The 22,066-nt window shown below is 37.4% G+C and overlaps 1 protein-coding gene across 1 annotated transcript in view; it reads left to right on the plus strand.

Annotated features, from left to right (window-relative positions):
* Positions 1–22,066, plus strand: part of nudcd1 (NudC domain containing 1) — a 42,585-nt gene that overhangs the window by 13,037 nt on the left and 7,482 nt on the right. The window contains exons 6-8 of the mRNA XM_078267686.1: positions 11,287–11,494; positions 15,767–15,911; positions 17,139–17,264. Of these exons, the coding sequence (XP_078123812.1) occupies positions 11,287–11,494; positions 15,767–15,911; positions 17,139–17,264 (479 nt within the window). The remainder of the gene's footprint in view (positions 1–11,286; positions 11,495–15,766; positions 15,912–17,138; positions 17,265–22,066) is intronic.

Genomic DNA, 22,066 nt, shown 5'->3' on the forward strand with positions numbered 1-22,066 from the left:
CTCTCCTTTTAGCACTACATCACCACCAACTCCTTGGAAAGATATTAGGGCTGTCAAAATAACGCGTTAATTTCGATTAATTAATCTGAGAACAAATAACGCGTTAAAAAAAAAATAACGCAGATTAATCCATTCCATATTGACGTTTGACCCGGAGCCATTCTAGCCACCATTGGACTGTAAAATGAAGGAGGGAGACGAGAATGTTCTGCCTGGATTATTAATTGGAACATTTACTTGTAAAAATCTTCTTCCTGCCAACCCTGGCTACCGAAATCTGGTGCTACTGATATGTCTGCGCTTCTCTCTGATGCTCTGAAACACAAACCCCGCTGCACATGACGCTAGTTAACACTATACTCAACAGCAGCTAACGTTAGCCTACCGCTAGCTAGTAGCTGGATTAAACACGGTTACAATGCTGACAGCTAACGCTAAACGGTGTAAAGTTTGACTGTGTTTTACTGTAGAGGATTCAACACCGGGATGTAACAATCTGTAGCTGCCGTCGGAAAAACAACGGTTCAATGAAACTGGTAAACTACAGCCTCGTGGTGCATTTGAAGTTATTGTAAGTGTCCTTTTCCCATCTGATGGTTCAACCGCAATTTACTACTGAAATTAGTTATTGTTATACATTATTATTAAATCATTTCATTTTGACCATATGGCCTTAGCAATAAACAAGCCGTTCTTTAATGCCACCAACTGTTGTTTAGTACCGTTGTTTTTTCTTTTCTTTTTTTACTTTCTTAAAAAGTATGGGTTCAGGCACCGTTAATTATGTATGTGATTAATTTTGATTAATTAATCACAGCGTATGTAATTAATTAGATTAAATGTTTTAATCGATTGACAGCCCTAAAAGAGATCTTTATATTTTGCTGCTTAATGCTTCACTTCCTTTACCAGCTAGTTGCTAACTTTGTCTGTATAGTGTTTGGTGCAGGGTAGGTAGTGTACATTAGGTTTATCTGACACTTTTCTTGCTAAAAATAGTTACCTACTGCAGCTGGAAACAGGGTTAATGAGAGCAGAAATTGCAGGCAATAAAACCATAGCAATGAACTAAAACAGGCCAAAAGTTTACCTAGAGCTGCAGGGTTTGGTAACAATTCTCTGTGATTGTGACTGCAAGCGACCGCGTTCCCATTACACGTTTTCATTTGGGCCATTGTTATTATAGAAACACTGATTTGAGGGTTGTTAACAAAGACAACACGGCATAAAACTAATGCTGAAATGTAATGTTAAAGAGGAAGACATATCCATGTGGATGTGTTGCATAAAAATGCAATTCCAGGGACTCAAGTGGATGGTTAGAAAATCCTAATTCAGTAAATGTGGGCTACTACATTATAAAAATACACCGACAGGGTGGCTTGACGCATAATTAACCCATTATGTGTCAAGCCTTGTGTACAAGCATGTGCATATATATATATATATATATATATATATATCCAAAAGATCATAGCCTGAAACCGTCTCTAAAACTGTTGAAACAAAGTGAAATGAAAACGTCATCTGCGCTCCGAGAAAGATATATCATCACACCACTTATTTCTTTGCATTTTTGTGATGAGACTGTTTCTGGTTGTTTTCAGTCAAGCAACGTTGGCTTCTTCTGCCCATTACATTTAGGAGGCCCAAACTGACGAGTTGGGTTGTAGCCATAGAAACGCTTGAGCAGGCAGCAAAATATTCCTAATCAGACAGGGGTCTCTGTCAGATCTGGCATTTCCAGGCCATTTATTACTGCTCATACTGACATTGTGTGTATTCCCTCAACAGCAGTGGTGCATTAAAGTGTCTGTTTAGTTCAGTCAGTAAAAGAGTGAGAATTTGGGATTAATGCTTAGGTTTGCAATTTATGAATATTATTAATTAACATTTGTTATATAATTGATTATTCAATTAACTGTTTTTTGTCTAAAAATGTCATGAGTATTGATAAATGCCTGTTACTTAAGCCTAAAGGGATGTCTTCAAATTGCTCATTGACCAACAGTCAAAAACCCAACAGTGTGAATATCACATTCTCACATTTTTGAGACTGGAACAAAACAGTATTTGTTTTGTATACTTGTTAAATGACTGTCATTTTTGTTTTATTTCTAATCCGTTAAAGAAGAGATTGACGTTTTGGGAAATGCACTGATTTGCTGTCTTGGGGAGGCTTGGATAAGAAAATTGATACCACTCATGTCTGTACAATAAATATGAAGGTAAAGTCAGGGGAAGCTTAGCTTATTTTAGCTTAGCATAAAGACTTGAAACATTGGGAAACCGCTTGTCTGGCCAAAGGTGTCTATAGTCTGTCCAAAGTTAAAGAAATTAGCCTACCAACGGCTCTAAAACTCACTATCACATTGTATCTTGTTCGTTTGATGTATATTACCTGCGTTGTTACCGTTTGACAGAGCCAAGCTAGCTGTTTCCCCTCTGTTTCCAGTCTTTATGCTAAGCTAAGCTCACTGCCTCTTGACTGTAGCTTCATATTTAACCTACAGACATGAGAATGGTGTCAATCTTCTCCTCAAACTGCAAAAAACAGAAATAAGAAAGTGCCCAAAACTATGTATGAGTAGTTTAAGATTCAAGTTAGATTCTTGACTTGGCTTTACTTTTGTGTTCCATATACACTACCTCTATAACCATATCATTGTGGTGGTTTTCACACCACCAGAATGATCCTGTGTCTGGACTGAACCAAATGTTCATATCCAACAGTTTATTTTTTGTGTTGTTTAAATATCTTTTCCTGTTTTAACACTTTTTTTATGCTCACAACCTCTAAACGAGCAGACAAACAGCCACCCTCATTTTCAAAAGAGATAAAAAAAGATCTCAGGTAACCGAGACAGGGCAAAGTGCGTCTGTTGATGGTGCAGAAGCAGAATAATGGCAGCTTTTTTAGCCAATCCTTTTATCAGCGCTCTGCCTTTCTCCTTTCCAAATGGGAGAAGTGGATTAGATGTCAAGAGAGGAGGCGCCTTCAAAGAATGATGTGAGAGGAGATGCAAATGGTGGAGCAGAGATGGTGACTTAATGATGCACTGATGGAGAAGACCTGCTGATATATCGTGTGTGTATATATATATATATATATATGTATATATATATATATATATATATATATATATATACTATATATATATATATATATATACATATATATATATACTGTATAGATGGAGAATGCGTCCAAATCAATGGTTGGAAAAGTTTCTGAAATATAATCATCCCAGGAAAACAAAAACACTTCACTTATAAATATATACGGTATAAATGCCAAGAATACTAAAGAGTGACTATGGATCATTTATGTAAGTAGATTAGTTCTGTGTTGGTTTGGCATTTTGTCTGTACAGCACTTTAGCCAACAGAATGTTTAAATGATGAACATTAGAAAGGCGAAGAGAATATTTGGAAATTAAATAAATAATTTGGCAGCTCCCCTCTCCCCTTCTCATTGGTTTCTTTGTTGATTCAGTCGACAACAAAAGGTGATAATGAACATGTCTCAGTTCCTCACATCCCTGCCAGATATAGCAGGTCTGTTGGTTTGGAGCATCATAATTGGAGCAATTTCAGTGATTAGGCTTTGCCAGTAATCAGAGTGAGTGTGGAAGATGAGCACAGTTCTGGCACAGAGCTTTCTCTATAGGAGTTTGGTTTATGAGAAACTGGCACAGAGTTGTCTGTGTATGAATCAGTGATATTTACTTTCTTTCGTATCTAAATATCCTCCATAGTTCCGTTTGTTTTTTAATCAAAGTTATAACGCCGGCCTGGATCGAAGCAATCTGTTCTCTCAAATCATCATTTTGTTTTATTTACAGCAGACTGTATTTTATCTCTTTCAGAATATACTGTAAGAACATACTTATGACATTGCAGGTTCAGCATGCTGTGTCTATGATAAGTGTCTAATTTTCTTCACTTTGCCATACTGACGTGGACATCAGGGTTACATCACATGTGATGTGATTCAAATTAAATTTGTGGTTTACCAAGAGATCTTTGAACACAAGTTTTCTATTCTTAATCATGATGATAAATCATGGGTGCTGGGCACTTTAAAAGTCAGAACCACAGCTTGAGTGAACTAAACTACAGTACATGGGCACTGAGACAGTGGCGATGCCACGGAGAAGTGGTAATAGGGACAGATTCCTTCTGAGATGAGAATGAGATTTCCTTTCCCATTTCTTATGAAGTTATTATTGTGGTTCCATCTGTTTGGATGTATTTGGCATGCTGGCTACAGTCACCTTTAATTAACTCCACCTGTCTATATTGGTTGTCTACATTTACTATTTACCATTTAATTTGAATACACAATGTCTACTAACTCAGATAAATATGAGGGATATTAACATTATCGGCCTCTCTGGTACATCCTTTCTGGCAGTTTAGGGATGTGAATCTAAAAATTAGACAACATATAAGGACCTGGGGGATTAGTATTATCTGACCTAGTAGAGAATACTATGCAGTATTTCTGAATTAATTCTGTGATAAGGTCACTGTATTTTGCTCTTATTATGTGCGCCTCACAGCTACATAACAGAAAAGAGGAAACCTTAAACCTGAGCAAGAACTCAGAGAAAAGTACAAAACTGTAGCCTGAAAGAAAATAATGTATGAATCTCCCTTCTGATCAGCAACGGATGAAAAGGACTTTGTTGGTGAAAGGATTCAAGGGGACTTTATTTTAGAAATATTTATCAGTGAACAACCTCTGACTCGTTTATGAAAAATGTGATTTAAGCACAAGGCTGCAAAATTGTTTCCGATCAGAGTTGTTTGCTACGTTTATGATTATGTACCTGGCAGCAAAAGTAATTTTATCTTTTATTTTATTTTATCTGTGGACTATTAAAGGAGGACACAAGGCCGGCTGCTTATATATTTTCCAACAAGACTTCCACTTCATTCTGGGTATACAACTGTTATCACACTGCCAGTACAATATATAGAAGGTAACTCTCTCTCTCTGACAACTTATTTTGTTGAATCATTACCACACAGTTAAAATGATTTAATCCTGGATCATGGAATGCTAACACGCCAGTGGAGGTGCTAAGTCAGAGGCAGAAAATTGGCTTCTTAAAAATGTGGGCAATAGTGAGAACAGATTTGTCTCTGTTAAAGAGAAGCGGAAATGCAGCCGTCATGTTTTTGAAAAGGGTCTATAAAGGAAGTAGTTGAGTGCCAATGCCTGAACTCATTCAGTGCTGTGTTTTAAAACGCTCATAACTGTATAACTAATTACACTGTAGTTATTGCTTTAGCTATTCATTTCACAACTAGGAAGCACTTGGAGCATACCTTCTCCAGTACTGCGCAACACTCAACATTTGTATTTGAATAATGGAAAATAAAGTTTAAAATTTGGATCTTGATTGCAACACACACACATACTGTAGTAGTGATAGACAACCATGTGACGTAAGAAATAAAGAAATTGTAGTGATTATGAGAGGCAGGATCAGACGACAGATGAGACTCATGTTCTTTTAAGGGCAGTTTAATCTGTATACTGTGAGAGGGAGTGCTGTTACGTAGCCATCCATTCTCTCTCTCTCGGAGTAGCAAGATACAAAGGTCTTATATATGGTTGGTACACACAGAATACAAAACAAATAGATATGCATGACATCACTTGAACATAACAACTTTGTCCTAACATGGTAGAAACAGTCTTGCTGACACAGCCTGTTGCAAACACAGCCATTGGCGTCCATCTCAGCTATCTTACTGTAGGCTGAGGTCAGAGGTTAACAGATGAACTTGAAATAGTAGTGGTGCCTCTGTCTCACACACATGTCCAGCTGTCTTCTTTTCTCCCTACAGTCTAAAGTTACTTGCACATACAGCACATTACCATGATATGTAGAATAACAACTATCATCACATAATACATTAAAGAATATGCATAAGAAATTCTGTGATCTTAATCTCCCACTATCAATGTATGTGCCAGATTGATAGTAAGAGATGCAGCTCATGAGAAAAATCCTTATTTACCATAGCAATATTGAGAAATTCTTTTAAGCAAAATCATGAATCAGCACCTGGCTTAGATCCACACCAAAAACGGCTAACGAGTTCCTTGGATGATGGCACTATATTAACTGATATCTGTTAACAGCAGCTAAAAAGGACTAAAACCTCTCAGATCCATCCTTGGCAAATGTAACAAATGACCGCAATGTGGTGTTACTGGTTTGCATATACTGTAAATATTTAGCTTTTAAAGGCCCTGAAAACCTATGTTCTCAATTAGTTTTTTACTATGAGTGATAGGGTTTTGGTTATTTCACAGGAGAGATTTATGTTTTTGTCTGTGCTCTTCTTACTGGTTTGAAGGACATGAGTAGGTATGTGCAGCATAAGGGGTTAGAAATATTTTAATCAAAATGGCAACAATTACTGTGTTTTCAGACAGAATTTTAGAGGCAGTCACGTAATTGGAAATGTGATTAATAAATGAAAGAAAGGAGAGAGACTGGAGGGGAAATAAGAGAACCAGGGTCTCTGGTGAGTGGACACAGTGGCTGTTTCCTTTACTAGTGGGCTTACAGCTAACATATGTTGAATGAATGAATGAATGAAGAAATTTATGTCAGACATATCAAAAATAAACCAAACAAGTATCAAATAAATATGCTAATAAGTCAAATAAGCAAAACATTCAATAAACAAGTAACATTGGCCAACTTAGACGTGTCTGAAAATGAGTAGGAAGAAGTATATGCTTATTTAATCATACCCCTTTTCCATAACTCAGTAAATTATTAGAGGTCCAAGCCCGAGGGGGCTGGGGCTGTGGAACCCTATTTTTTTCCTAAGGATTTTATTTTTTTCTTCCGCGTACAAGTCCTGCTACAGCCTAAACCGTAAATGTTGGGGGGGGGTGCCATTTTCAGGACTGCAAGGACTACTCTACAAGGACCTCAGGCGCAACAATTGACCCACTTCCACCACTAGGTGGCAACCGATCTGCATGAAACTTGGCAGGTAGCATCTGCAGAGCGACCTGACAAAAAGTTATCAAAAGAATTTTTATAGGTTAAAAATTGTGTATATTACGCACAAACAAATTATATAATTAACAAACTATGAAAACACCAACTTTGCTATATCTCAGCCAAAATAAATGCTATCGATGCGAAAGTTTAGATTCTTGTTTGCCATGACCCTCTGGAGGTCCGCCACACATTTTACGAATATTGGCCACTAGGGGGTGCTACAAGTACAAAAAGTTTATGTCATGAACGGCTCATCCAATTTTTACAAAATTTGATGGGTACTATCTAGGGCCACTCCTGAGGCCACCCCTACAGTTGGGTACTGATTGGTCAAAGTGGGCGTGGCCTATGGAACCCACATCTAGATTCACCACTTCCACTAATGTGAAAAACTTTTAAATTTACAGGGTAGATGTACAATGGGTCATGGACCTCACCTACCAACAATTACACATGTGGACCACTAGGTAGTGCTATGTTTTTTTGCCTTTAACTTCCACAGTACACATCGCACATTAGAAAACCTTACATCCACGTGTTCCTTGAATTAAGCTGACTCACATGATGTAGGCCATGCCCATTTCTGCTAAGAAGTTTTTTCGCAGTATCGCGCAATGCGCAAAACCATTTTTTTTTTCAAACTTGTCCTAGGCCGTGCGACTGATCTGCACCAAACCTGGTACGTAGCACCTCCAGATGGCCCTGACCAAAAGTTATTAAAAGAACGTTAAAGTATGCGCATTTAACGACCAAACAAAATTTCCTAGCTAGCTACCAAACACGAACTTTATCATATGTCGGCTAGATGAAATGCTAACAGCAATAAACTTGGGATTATTGTTCAGCATCCCACTACGATGCTCTCTACCAAATGTGGTGAAGATCGGCCATTAGGGGGCGCTATAAGCAACGATTATGTGTTTTGGCCAATAACTCAATGCATGCAAATGGGACATTTGCGATTGCAATATCTCAGCTGTAGTAATTGCTATCAACACGAAACTTGTGATGCTCGTTCGGCATGCCGCTCAGAGGCTCTGTACCAAATTTTTATTTTACTTGGGAATAAATTGCAGATATACATTAGTGGTTTTGCAATTCCCTCAATTACTTTTTTAACTATTCTCATGTCAATATCATCACATTTATGAACAATCTCTATAATTTCCCTCTCTTCCACTGCTGAAAGAAACATTGAGTAAGGATTATTTTCAATGAAATCAACATTCTTTTCGTCAAGAGAATCAGGGTTTTTTTCTGACAGTTTTGGGCCAACATTTACAAAATAATTATTGAAGCCATTTACTACTACATCCATATTATTAATAATCATATTATTAATAAAGTGATGGTGTTAATTACCTTGTTTAGAACCATTACCAATTATACTATTTAATATATTCCATAAACCTTTAATATTGTTTTTCATTAATATCTAATAATTTGCTATAATATTCTTTTCCTACAATTTCTCATAATACTAGTTAGCTTGTTTTTATATTTCTTATACTTTGTTTCTACTTCTTTGGTTCCATTTTTTATGAATTTTTTATATAGTGAATTTGTTTTTTTACAGGCATTTTGTAATCCCTTTTGTTAACCATGGTCTATCTGAATATTGTGTTTTCTATTGATTCGTTTAAATGGACAGTTTTTATCATACAACAATTTGAAATACCCCTAAGAATATGTCATATGCTTTATCAATGTTTGTTCTTCATTATATACCTTTTCCCAATTTTTGATTTAATAATTCATTTCTTAATGTGTTTATTGCCACGTCTGTACTCAAATTTAAGCTCCTGCTTTTCCTTCTTATATTCATTATCAAAAACTGTTAAGACAAGGTAGATGGTCGCTGATGTCATTGATCAGTAATATCACTTATTGTATTATTTTCTGTAATATTCGTAAATATGTTGTCAATCAACGTGGCACAGTGAGATGTAATCCTGCTGGGTCTAGTAATTTTTTGGATATAGGCTTGAAAATAAACATTGTGTTTATAAAGTCTTCCGTTGGTTTGTGGTTATTTGGATTAAGCAGATCTATATTAAAATTCCCACAGATGAACATGACCTTTTGATTTGACATTGTGAACATGTCTTCCATCCACCCCTTGAATAGTTTAATATTGGAACCTGATGCTCTATAAAGCAGATTTCAGTTGTTAAACATTCTAATAAATTTCCTATTGCAGTTGTCATTTCCTGTACCACCTTAAAATTGAGGTTTTTGTCCACATACACAGCCATGCCTCCTCCAGTCTTGTTCTCATGGTCCATACCTTTTTCAGGATTAATCCACGTTTCCGATAATGCAATTATGTTAAACAGTTTTGTGAATTGACGTAAATATTGCTTAATATTGAGAAAATTTTTATTCAGACTTCTACTGTTGATAATGAATAATTTGATAGTTTCAGATCTGTGTTGATGGTCTTGTTGTACTGAACATCGGTGTAATAGCTGCAGTGGTCATTGATGTTAAAGAAGTTATTTACTGGGTCGATATCGTGCTCAATGTCTTGTGAATTATGTTCAGTGTATTCAAATGTTTTTAGTTCCAGCTTATCACAATCAGCAAGCAGTTGGGTTATAGGTAACGGTGTACTATCTCCGGATGTAGGTCTAGATGAATGATTATTTTTTTTCAGAGTGTGTCATGTTTGAGGTGAGTTTGTTTACTTGTGTTTTCAGTTACCTCATAATCCACTTTGCTCCTCATTGAAACGTGTCAAAATCCACGATGTCTTTGATCACCATCACTTTCGACTCCTCAGGTGTTCTGTTTAGTTTTCATGAAGATTTTGCAGTTTGTGGACCATGTAGATTGTATTTTCTTCTGCTTCTGCAGGGATCGTCCTTTCCAGGCGATATCAGCATTTCGTTTGGTGAGATGTGTGATGTTAATTCATGTAGACATCTGTTCCCTGCGAACTTTCTTCCTTGTTTCAGAAGTGCAATTTTGTGTTTTCGGTTAACAAACCTCATTATAATGGTTTGCTTGTCACTATTATTTCTCCGGGGCAGAGGGTGACAAGCCTCAATGGCATTACAGTCCAATTCGATCCCCTTGGACTGTAGAAAGGCTGCCACTTGTTGCTCCATGGAGTCAGAAACCGACTAGCCGGGCTCACGATCATGGTCAGTGGTCACTGTCGCTGCCCGTGCGTACGACCGAGGTTTTATTTTGAGCCCCGTTACAATAACATAATTCATTCTCGTGTACTGCTCTAGATCCGCCACTCTGTTCTCCAGGAAGGCGAGTCTCTTGTATATTGGCTGTTTGGGGGGCATTAACATCAAAAACGTTCCAGCTGTCAAATGCATGTAAATGATGTGAGGCAGAATTTACTTTGCTTTCTGTCTGAACACAGCTTTAAGGGGTTGTTTGCTTATGTTGCCGGGCCACTGTTAGCAAATCTGATCAAACTTAACCTACACAGTCCAGATGAGTTTTTAAGTATTAAACTCTTAATAAAATAAAGTTGATTGTTGCTTATTTAGTTATGAATATTTAATGTTATAAATACATACTTAAGATGTTAAAGTTGTAGGGGCTTTAATGTCAGAAGATGACCTATTTGTTTATGAAAGGGGCAAAAATGTTTGCAAATTTGATGTTGCCACCATGAGCTCATTTTCTCCTCATTCCTTCCTCTAAATGATATAAACGTCCTCTTTAGATTTGAAAACCACGTAAGCATTTTATATTCTCTTGACAGTACCCTCAGCTCCATATTGCAGTGTGAATTTTACCCATTCTGTAAAGATCCTCTCGTAATTATAATATTGAGACCTAAGATTGTCACTTATATCTATAGTGATTTAATATCATTCATTTTACTAGAGGTTCAACAAATTCAAACTGTCAGTGATAAACCTTAATCTGAAATTAAATCAAATGAAAGAATAATTGCAATTAAAGTCAAGAAGCACAACAAAATCTGCAAAAAGTTTAGGTCTGCCAGGATCATTTTGCACAAGACTGCAGGTCAAAATGTGAAATTGTGCCGGAGAATTGGCCTAATAGCTTCACTGTGAGCTCGGTCCTCATAGTCCCCCTTACGGGATGATAATTAATTTATTTTAATAGTCCTCCATCTGCAGTGTAGCTGAATATTCACCAGTAATTTCCTTCAACTCTTGCACTGTATTAGATGTTTTATGTATGACTCTGTACCAGCTGGCACAGGACTGTCATTAACTTTAGCACCATACATTTCTCTCCTGTTTGACCTCAGATCCCATTTACTTCTGGCAGCAGACAGCGGAGGACATCATGGTGTGTGTGCGCATGCCTGAGGGTGTCACCAAAGAGGAGGTGCAGTTCAGGCTGACGGCAGACAACATCAGGCTTGGAGTTCAGGGTTTCCCTCCTTTACTGGAGGGCCAGCTGTTTGCATCTGTAGACCCAGAGGCCAGCGCTTGGATCATCAAAAATGACAAAAGGTGTGCAAAGTTGATGTTTCTGAGTTGCTCTTTGATGTCAGTATTTAAAGGAGCAAAACCAACAGTGACACACAAAGGAAACCTCATGGTACATTACAGCAGTATTGCTTTTGAATGAGCTGAACAGGGAGCCACAAACCATCAACTCCAAGGAACAGTTTCCATCTCCGGTCTTGTTTATTCTCCTTTGTTTACTTTATTTCACAACCTCATATCAAAATAGATAGATCTCACATACTGCAGATAGTCTGCACCACATGAATCTTAGAACAGAGAATTGTTTCACAACTGTATAAATGTATGAAATATTGACTATGTGCAGTTTGCATGCACCATTCTTCTAGAGATTTAAGAGACCTGAGACGCGTTCTGAGCTTGGATCTGGAGTCAGATACGTTTCACTTACCATCATAATGTATTGTATTTATTTATTTACAGCTTCTAATCTTTATTGAATGCTCTAAAGTCATTCAAGGAAGTAGTTTTCTAACCTGTAACACAAAAAAAATGTCTGTAGTCGTACAGCCACTTATTTCACGTATTGTGATATTAGCGATAGTAGAGAATACTCTTCGAAATGGCCTAGTATACAGTCAAGAAATTTGGGACTCTAAAATGTGTCAAGTATGCAATGCATCTAGTAGTTGGGTAGTTTTCTTTATTGCCCAGAAAGTAAATGTGAAAAGTATTCCTCTTATTTTTGGGGTTAATAATGTCATTTATTTTTTTACAACACTGAATCATAAGGATTGTGGCTAGGATTTCACTTGACACTGAGCAACAGAACCCATCTGTAATAACCTTGTCTGTCCCTGTGACTCTGGTCACAGTGTCCTCATACGGTCTCTCAAGCCAAAATGTTAAGAGCTATTAGTTTCGAGAAGCGTATTACATACAATCAACACCATTGGGAGACTGGGACAAATTCCTGTAACCAGGCTCCAGGTTGAGTTTAGCAGGAGAGGAGAACTACTTGAAAATGCTAGGAAACTTCTGAAAGCTTACAACATGCCTTCTGTAGAGAGAAAGTAGAGACTTCCGATGAGAGCTGCGACAGACTCACAAGGTGAAAACATCGCTGTCGCAGCAAAAGTGACAGGGTCAAATTCAGGGCTCGAAGCGAATGCATAATGGACCGTTAGGACTGTTCCTTTTGGGCACCGTTTTGCCCACCTCCATGGCAGTGTTCAGTGTTATGCCCTGAGATTATTGAGTGTCATGGTTGGAACCCTTCTTCAATGTCCAATAGCGGTCGAGGACAGTGCCAGATGAAGTGGTGGCTCATTTTCTTTTTTTTAGAGTCGCCAAAGGTTTTGTACTCCAATTTTTGCAGTATATTGCTAAACTGGAGATCAGTGCGACGACTGTTGAAAGATGGAGATGAACATGTTGTCCTAGTTGTGGAACAGTGAACTCTTTCTCAACTTTTTGAAATACACCAACTGATTCAGTGTTGAAAAACAATAAAGCATTGGCATTGGATCTATTAATCCAGTAGTCAATATGAGTTGAGTCATATCCTCCTTTGTAAGACCTTTTTATCTGTGTGTCTATCGGTTCCATCTATGCTTCCTGTTTTTTCAATACGGGTCCTTGCTATATTCAGTGAAAAGCCTGTTACAATGTTACATAGCCTTTTTGTTAGATTCCCTATCGTGTGTGGGTGTGTGTGAGTGCGCATGTGCGTGCGGTCTGCATCTGGATGTCCTTATACAATGTAAATATCTAGAAAAAAAACACTCCAATTGTTTGTATTGGGCATGTTTTTCCATACCAATTGGTTATACTTTTTATAGACAGACAGCTTTGCACCATCTTGCTTTCCTCTGTCTGCAACTGAATTAAGAAGCTGTCCTTGGGTCCTGTGTTTCGTTCATGTCTTGTCATTGTTTCCTCTTTCATAACATCCAGCAGCACAATAGCATATTAATGATATTTGCTCCTGAAAGCCCATGTTCCCATTCTTCAATTGAGGCTGCAACGTGTGCACAACTTGTCATGTTAAATAGTAGGTTGACTATTTTTATGACTAAGAAAATATCTTTTCTGTTGGTAGAACTGAAACCCAAAGTAATTACAATTCTGAGGTGTAAAGTCATACATTATAAGTACTCTCTACCTCAACTTTAAACTTGAATTTTGTACGTCATGAAAAACAGAGACTTGGATTGGTTTCTGATAGCCAGTTCTGTTTTGCATCTGGTTACCAGTTCCGTCAATTCTGACGTTAACAAATCTCTTTTTTGGAATCTTTTATCACCCTTTTTTTAAGTTTTTTTTTTTTATTATTAGCAAAGAGTAACGTAGAAAACCATTAAGGTAGCAAACTTCTCAATTTTAGCTGTTGCTAACCATGGCTATAGTTGGTCAAAATGACAAACATCAGCTGAAGCTAATTAACTAGCATTCCATAATGGCAAAAAAAACTAAAAACTATTGGCTGTTGTCTAATTGCCCTAGTAAAGAATGAATCATGACAAATAAGATTCAAGTAGGCAACGCCTGATATTTTAATGTCTCATAGACATTTAATATATTATGCTTCTGAAAACTGTGTTTTAGCATGGTAACTAATTACCTGCAAATGTTGAAAGCTAAACCTAATTACATTTAATAACGGATTTGTATGAATTACTAAACTAGTTCCAATGCTCACTGTCATGCTCCTAGACCCTTTTTGAGTGAGATGTGTATTACTGTGCCTCCTTTCAAATTCAGACTGATGCGTCAGAAAGCTTTCATTTGAATACATATTTAGCTACATTAGACTGCCAATGCATTCACAAGGCCTGCATTGGCACAGTCTTATCTGGACTTTTATGCCCAGGAGAGATTGTGCTAATTATTGGTTTACATAACACGCAGAAATAAACTTAATTTTTTTATAGCACTTTTTAAAACAGAAGTTGCTTTACGGGAAGATTAAAAACCGAAAGAGTGAGATAAAAGAAGAGGCAGAAAAAAACAAAACATAAGCATAGGGGGAAAAAAGTGTATAAGCCATAGAGGAAAGGGTACACCATTTTTACAGTAACATTATTTCAAAATCAGTATTTGGCTAAATAATACCGTTAACATGCATTATGTTGTTTCTGTTCTTATTTTTGTCACCATCAAACATGCTTTTAATAGTTTGCAGATGTGGTATTCTGCCGTACTGTGATGCACTTAAAACGGTACATTGTACCTTTTCACCATTCAGCCCTATTCAGTGGACCATAATGCATTGGAGAGTACATGATACATTCAGAACCACAAAACATGAAGCACCAGCATACCATTCATTATGCTCTCTTTGCTTAATGGAAAACTGCAATTGGTGCACTGTGACTAAATATACTCGGAACCTTGAGAACTGACAAGAAAATGTCAGATAAAATTGCTTGACAATGTTATTCTGATTTTTGTTCTAATTTATTTGTATTTTGGCTTGAATTCATAAAGATGGATCTTCATTACCATCATTTATTAAAACAATGAGAGTTAATGAATAGGCTCACATGTCTTTGTATTGAATTCATGGTGCTTCCGCCATAGAAAAAGGATCAAGTGTATAGGTTTTATGTGTGGAAAGACATCATAATATATACAGACTCCGCAGACTCTGCAACCTATGAGTAGCATATGTTCTGAAATGTTTCTGTAGGCCTTTATTGTCAGTAATTAATGTTACTATCTAAATTAGCCATGTAGAAACAATGATTGGTGGTTGCATTTTCTTTCTTTTTTTTTTTTCATAATTTGGCAACAGAAAAAATTGAAGAACTTCTGTTATTATTGGAGACAAGATGTTGGCAGATAATATTTTAGTTACTTTAATGTTGCTAACATTTTTTTTGGTACTTTCTTGTTTTATTCTGCTGCAACTTCAAACACTTGCTACTGAGGAACATAATTTCTGTCAAAACCAGATCAGCCACAGTCCTGTCACCCTGAATAACTCATCAAGCTCTTCTCTGACCTTTCTCATCAAAACTGCATTTTAGCCTACCAGACTGCTCCTGATTGGATGTTTACTAGTTGTTTGCATCATTCTCATTCAAGTACACCATTTGCTCTGTAGTTCATAAAACTCACGCTGTCAGACAATTCCTGAAAGTGTGGAACCAGAGTGGAACCTTTTGGCAGCTTGTGACAAATAGAAAATCAGTTTGTGAGCTTTCTGACACAGCTTGTCTGCACACTCAAGCCTAATCATTTGTATGTATATGACTCATTGATGATCAGCACTTTGAATGAGAATGAATAAGTTTCCATTTGTTTCTATATCAGCTTGGAGGTGACCCTGCAGAAGCGCACTGAGGGACCGATGTGGTCGGAGCTGGTGATGGGTGACAAGAGAGGGGAGAACGTGATGAGCGACGAGCAAGCTGCCCTCATCCACGAGAGACTGACATTCCTCACCTCTGAAGACTTGGTAGGCTGAGGCTCATGTTGATTACTCAAATACTAAGTGTTATGGACAATGTCTTTCATCGGTGCCATCATTTAAACAAATATATCCTGCCAAAGCTGCCTCCTCTTGAATGATAATACCCAACATTTGTGTAAATTTACGAGTGTAAAAGCTGCCCACGAATTAAATGCTAATCTACCAATTACAACATGAGAGATTTTGTGTGCAAAGGTGACATTTTGTCTTGAGCATAGTGCGGAAGAAAAAAGAAAACTTCATCCTCTGAGGAGCAAGAATTGGCTCACAAATTTTTATGGCATTCTGCTGATTTTCGATAAACACATTTTTACATCTCAAGCTGACTTTATTAATGTCCATTTTTCCTATAATTAGTACACATTTTCATAAATCTTTTTTTCAGCAAATTCCTAAAAAATGATTAGGAAATTATTCTGACATTTGGCACCCATAATATAAAGTGTTACCAAATTTTGTTATGAATAAAATCTACAAAGGCTAAGATACATGTTTTATTTTATTTCACAATATCAATATATTTTGTGATCCAGTATTTTGTAGAAACTCAATTGTAAAATGGTTGATAAATAACAAGATGGAAATGCCTGTGTTTATCTTATCCGGTGACTTAAATACAAATTATTAAAACCACAATCCTGTAAACCCAGTATTACCATAAAACTGTACTGTTTTGGGGATTTGAAACACCCAGGAAATAGTAAAGCGAAATATATTGTGGAATAAACGTCAAAAATGTTAGTTAATTTTATTATCGTTATATACCGTCATAGCGCCCTGCCCCATTGATAAATGTCTGGCTGAATCCCTGCAGTGTTAAATCAATCAGCAGTATGTGTATTACTCAAACATTCAACTTTCATGAGGCCAAGCTTTCGCTTTCGCTTGTTTTCTCAGGAGGGTTCCTCATGACCTCACAGAGATTTCTTATTTTAGTCCACTCTTCTAGCTTTAAGCAGCCCTCCCTCCTCCGAGGCCTCTCATCTCTGTCCTTTCCCTCTTCAGCTGCTCCTCGCCCTCCTCTGTCTGACATCTTGTACACATCATCACATTTTTTAGCCATATCCTCTCTCACCCTTACACTTTATTAGTATCATCTGGGTCCACTTGAGGTCCTCAGTACAAATCAAGCCTTTTACATGTTAATAAATGCAAAACGAGTGTAACCGTGGCCTCGGCCTTGTTTTCCCTGTTCCTCATTTTTTTATCCAGAACGGAAACCCTGACGGGGACAAGCCCCCTTGTAACTCTCAGGAGCTGGAGGACTGTGATGGGTTCCCAGAAGACAGCTCCAGCCTCACACACTTTGATGGAGAATCACTCAAACCCACTCAGGTGGTGAGTAACACCTATCTCCTTCACTAGTAAACACGTTGATGCTCCAATCCTTCAAACCTGAGTCGTAAGATTTAACATTTTCAGTCGTGTCTGCCACCTCCTTCCATCGTGCATTCCCCTCAAGTACACTGCTGGCAACCTGATGCTATCTCCCTTCATAAGAGCATGATTTTATTCAGCACTGCCCCCAGTGAGCAAGCCAGCGCCACCCTTGCACTTTAACAAGCTTCTGGTTCAGAGAGCCCCACAAAGGCCCAGTAAAGAAGAAACAGGCCCACCCACTCCATTTCCATCACCTACCCTCGTGACTTGAATATTAAGAAGCTGAACCATTGTACCTGGCATCTATTTTTATAAATGCTCATCCTGGGAATGTACTTGTCAGGGTACAACAGGTCACTTTGCTTTTGTGTGGAGAAAGGCGTGGACATGTTGACATTTATCAGATGGTACCAATGCTCTGCATCAAAGGAGGCGTTTACTCATCGTCAACCTATTAAAACGGATATTTTCCTACTGTTCTCTGATCAAAGACTCTCTTGACTGTCCAATTCAGCTGCAGTAAGCGTTAGCCTCTTAAGCAAAAGGTCACAGCGGATTTATAAACTACATTGCTGGCATTTAAAATGGTGTTTACAGTCTATCCCCAGCATATACTTCAACAAACAATAATTATTATCGTATTACACTTTATGTTGTCAACAAGAGTCTACAGCCATGTTAGCAGCTCTTTGAGTATGTACTTACGCTCAGCAGTGCTTTAAGCTTAATGCTTAAATCAGCATGCTAACATGCTCACAGTGACAAGGGTAAAAGAGTTATTTTAGCGGATGTAATGCATTTACTAATTAGCACCAATAGTAAAGCTGAGGCTGATGGGAATGTTTACAGGTATTTAACATAACAGGAGACGTATTTGTTCCCCAAGGGGGAAATTGACAAATTCACATTTGGGTCATACGATTTTAACTTGGATGCTGGCACTAGATGAAAAGTTAAGAGATCACCAAAGTTTTTATAATTCATTCTCAGGGGAACATAAGTGCGTGCACTCAGTTTCATGGCAATCTATCCAATAGTTATTAAGACATTTCATTCTAGCTAGCTTGATTAAAAAGCACATAACTACTACTGTGAGGTGAGAGAAACTAAATGCTGGAGTCAAATTCCTTGTATGTTTACACTTGGCCATAAAAAACAGATTCTGTAGAAAACCGCTGTAGAAAAACAGGATTTTGTCTAGTTTGGGTTGTGAATGGCTTTTGTGTGGTTTTCAGATTTAAAGAAATGCCTGAATATTTCAAGATAGGAAAGGAGATAAGGAACTTGTCTTTTCCATTATTTCCATCATTCGTGAAATTTCCGCCTTGTGTTATTTGTCACTTTTCTACTATACTCATCTAAAGCTCTGGAAGGTTTTTGCTCAAAAACCGCAATTGTTGAGGAAGATGGGAGCCTGTTGCAACCTTCCAACAACAATGTAGGAGAAAAAAAAAATAATTCTATTGCCACTACTGTATTTGTCCCAAGGTGAAAAACACACGAGTCTTTGCTGGAGAGAATGTGATCTATTTTAGTTGGCGAAAACAGGCTTACAGTTAAAAAGGAAAAGGGGGATTTATTAACAGTTCTTTAGACTTAAATTTATGTATGTGTTTCTGCTGAGAAAGTGACATGTACATGTTCAAACTCCATGACGTAAGTATTTATAGTAGCAAATAACAAACTTACCTCTTTATTTTGGAAATGCATAATGGTGAGCTTAAGTTAAGTTTTGTTACAGTTTAAAAAATGCTCTATTCATTTGTGGACATTAGTGTATGTCCATCACTGATGCGCCTCTTTCAGTTTCTCTGTTTCATTTGCGCAAAAATAATTTATGGTTAAGAATTTCCCATCACAAAAACTCTCACAACAGTCAAACAAACCCTTTCACTATGTAATGAAAGGCTAATGATGAGTATTGAATACAAGGTGCAGTGTTTCTGCCCAGGCTGTGATGCCTTTAATGTTTCTCACTCCATTTACTCTGCAAAGGCAAGCTGCTGCCTTTAAATGAGGTGGATTAGAATCGTACCTGTACCATCAGCCTTTAGAAGGTCAGTTTGTTCCGTGTGGGTGTGGATGGGTGTGTGTGGGTGGGTTGGTGTGTATGGGTGGGTGGATGTTTTCCCGTGTTTATCCGTATCTCGTCCAGGAAGCCTTACCTTTCTATTCTTCAGTTCTCTGCCTCATTTTGTCCGCCTTAATGCTTCAGTTGCTTGCCTGCCCACTACGACATATGCTGAACTTTTTTTTTTATTTTTATTTTTTATATAAAACCTTTCAGCTTAAAATTGTGACCGCCTATTAATTTGGCACCTTTGTCGATGTGCTTCTCTTCGGTTCCAATCCCAGGTGAAAAGACTAAGAATGTTTTTTTTTATCCGTGTTCCCTAGAAGGAAGCTGTGAGTCATATCCACTGGCCATATGTGTAATACCTTTTCCAATGGAGTATATCTGTATATCTGTTAACTGTATTTACTGCAGGTTTTGGTTATCAAGGCTTTCTTTGAAAAATAAGATTTAGGAAACTTTGAAAATGTGCAGTTTGTAATTATCAAAAACACCATTAAAAATCTGTTTATATATAACAGGGATATTGTATGTTAAAAAAAAGCAACACTTGCAGCGTCAGTCTAAGGATATAAATAGCAGTTAGTCGGTCCACCACGTTGGTCCAGACTGGAATATCTATTGAAAGGATTTCTATGGCAATGTTTACAGACATCTGTGGTTTTTCTGAAACATATGAATTATTATATATTATTTTTATTTGGTATAGACATCCATGGTGCCCAGAGGATGAATCCTAATAGTTTTGGTGATCCTCTGACTTTTCCTTGCTGACTCCACCAGCAGGTCAAATATTTCACTTATTTAGAGCCCAAACCTTTGAAGACCACCATATGGCTTACTTTTTTTTGTTTGTGTGTGAAATATCTTGACAACTGTTGAATGGATAGCCATTAAAGTTGGTGCAGACAGTCCCTCCAATTGAGCTAAAATAATTTTGGTAATCCTCTGACTTTTCATCTGGCACCATTCCCATCAGCCTCTGATGTACTTTGTATTTAGTGCTAATTAGAACATGTTAGCAGGCCAACTTGATAAACTAAGATGGTTAACATGGTAAACATTATACTTTGCTAAACATCAGTATGTTAATATTGTCATTGTGAGCATGTTAGCTGTGCCGAAGTACAGCCTCACAAAGTCACTAGCATGGCTGTAGACTGTTGAGATAATCAAAGCTAAAATCCTACGTCTTGCTGCTGAGCTAACATTATTAATTACAGTGTGTGATGATAAAAACATAATGTGAAACTTGTCTCTTTCATGGTGTTGGCACTGCCAAATGACTCCGCAAGCCAATTAACATCTTACCATTACAGAGCACAGACAGCTTCTCTGAACACAGTGAATGTTCTGAGTTTTTGTGTAAAATACATAATGATACCAGCATTGAAATAATCTGGTTTTCCCCCCTTTTGATTCAAGAGTTGACAATAATTAAATGTGATATTAAAGAGATTGATACAATGAGGCAATGTGAATTTTCTATTGAATATTCATGATCACACACCAGACTGAATGATATCAAGGTCTTCATGTCTGACTGTTTGATTTAACTTGTGTCTTTGCAGTCAAATGAAAAGCAAAAGTTCAGCGTCTCGGGCAAGAGAGAGTCTAAATAAACAGCGCTTTGTCCTCCCGATATAAAGGCGAGTGAGCAGCAGCCTCACAGGAACATGACGGAAGCGGTGATGATGATGACAGGTAGTTGGCATTTCAGCTGTTATTACAGACATATGGCCTCTGTATACAGATACATTTGCTTTTGCTTTCGAAATGCCAACCACTCACTTCCTGTCATCCATCTACAAAGCCTACAAACCCTTTGATGATAACAAGGAAATTCACTAAAAGCTTCTTTCAGACTGAGAACAGGTAATTTATTTTGAGTATTTGTCTATACAGAGCCCAACTGTAGTGCTTGTAAACTTTTCCACGAGTGACAACTTTACACATTGTCCCAGTTAACAAAACAAAATATTGAATGTTTTCTAAAAAGGGCAACTGTATGGCAGGTACACTAAAACATGATTATTTTATTTATTGCAAATCAAGTAACTATACAGAAAGATATTACAATACACCCGAGCAAACTTTGTGCTTTACCACAAGGTATAAAGCAGACAAAAAGGCAAACAGTGTTTACCCCATTCTGTTTCTGCTATGTAGATGCATTAAACACATTTAACAGTATATGCAGAAGAACACCTGAGAGGGTTTTTTGCTGTGTCCAGGTCATCCAGTCTTTAATAAAAATCCCCTGGTCCCTAAGAACTGTGCTTACCTTTCATGTTTTTAATCGCTCTCTATTTTGAATAGCATATTTCGGTTTAGCAGGTAACATAGGAATTAGCAGGAATTTAGATTGAGGATTCTAGAGTTTAATCTGATGCTTTGTTTTGCTGCTGGCGGTTAAATCCTACTCCTTCAATAATGGCTTTCTAAAGAAACTAAAGCAGAATAGGAATTTATTTTCTTTTTGATTCTTCTGATTTCCCTGGTTTGTAAGGTAAGATCTGAACACTCTGCTGTACATATCTGACACAGAAAGCAGGCCAGAGACTGTATGACAATATGTGCTATAAAATAATGAGACAAAAGCCTCATGATTGGATGTTTCCTTTTTTTTGTGTGGAATTTGACCATTAACAAGCCACAGAATATCAGAGGAAATGGTTTTATTTCC

This window comes from Sander vitreus, chromosome 14 (assembly GCF_031162955.1).
Source record: "Sander vitreus isolate 19-12246 chromosome 14, sanVit1, whole genome shotgun sequence".
Lineage (NCBI taxonomy): Eukaryota > Metazoa > Chordata > Actinopteri > Perciformes > Percidae > Sander > Sander vitreus.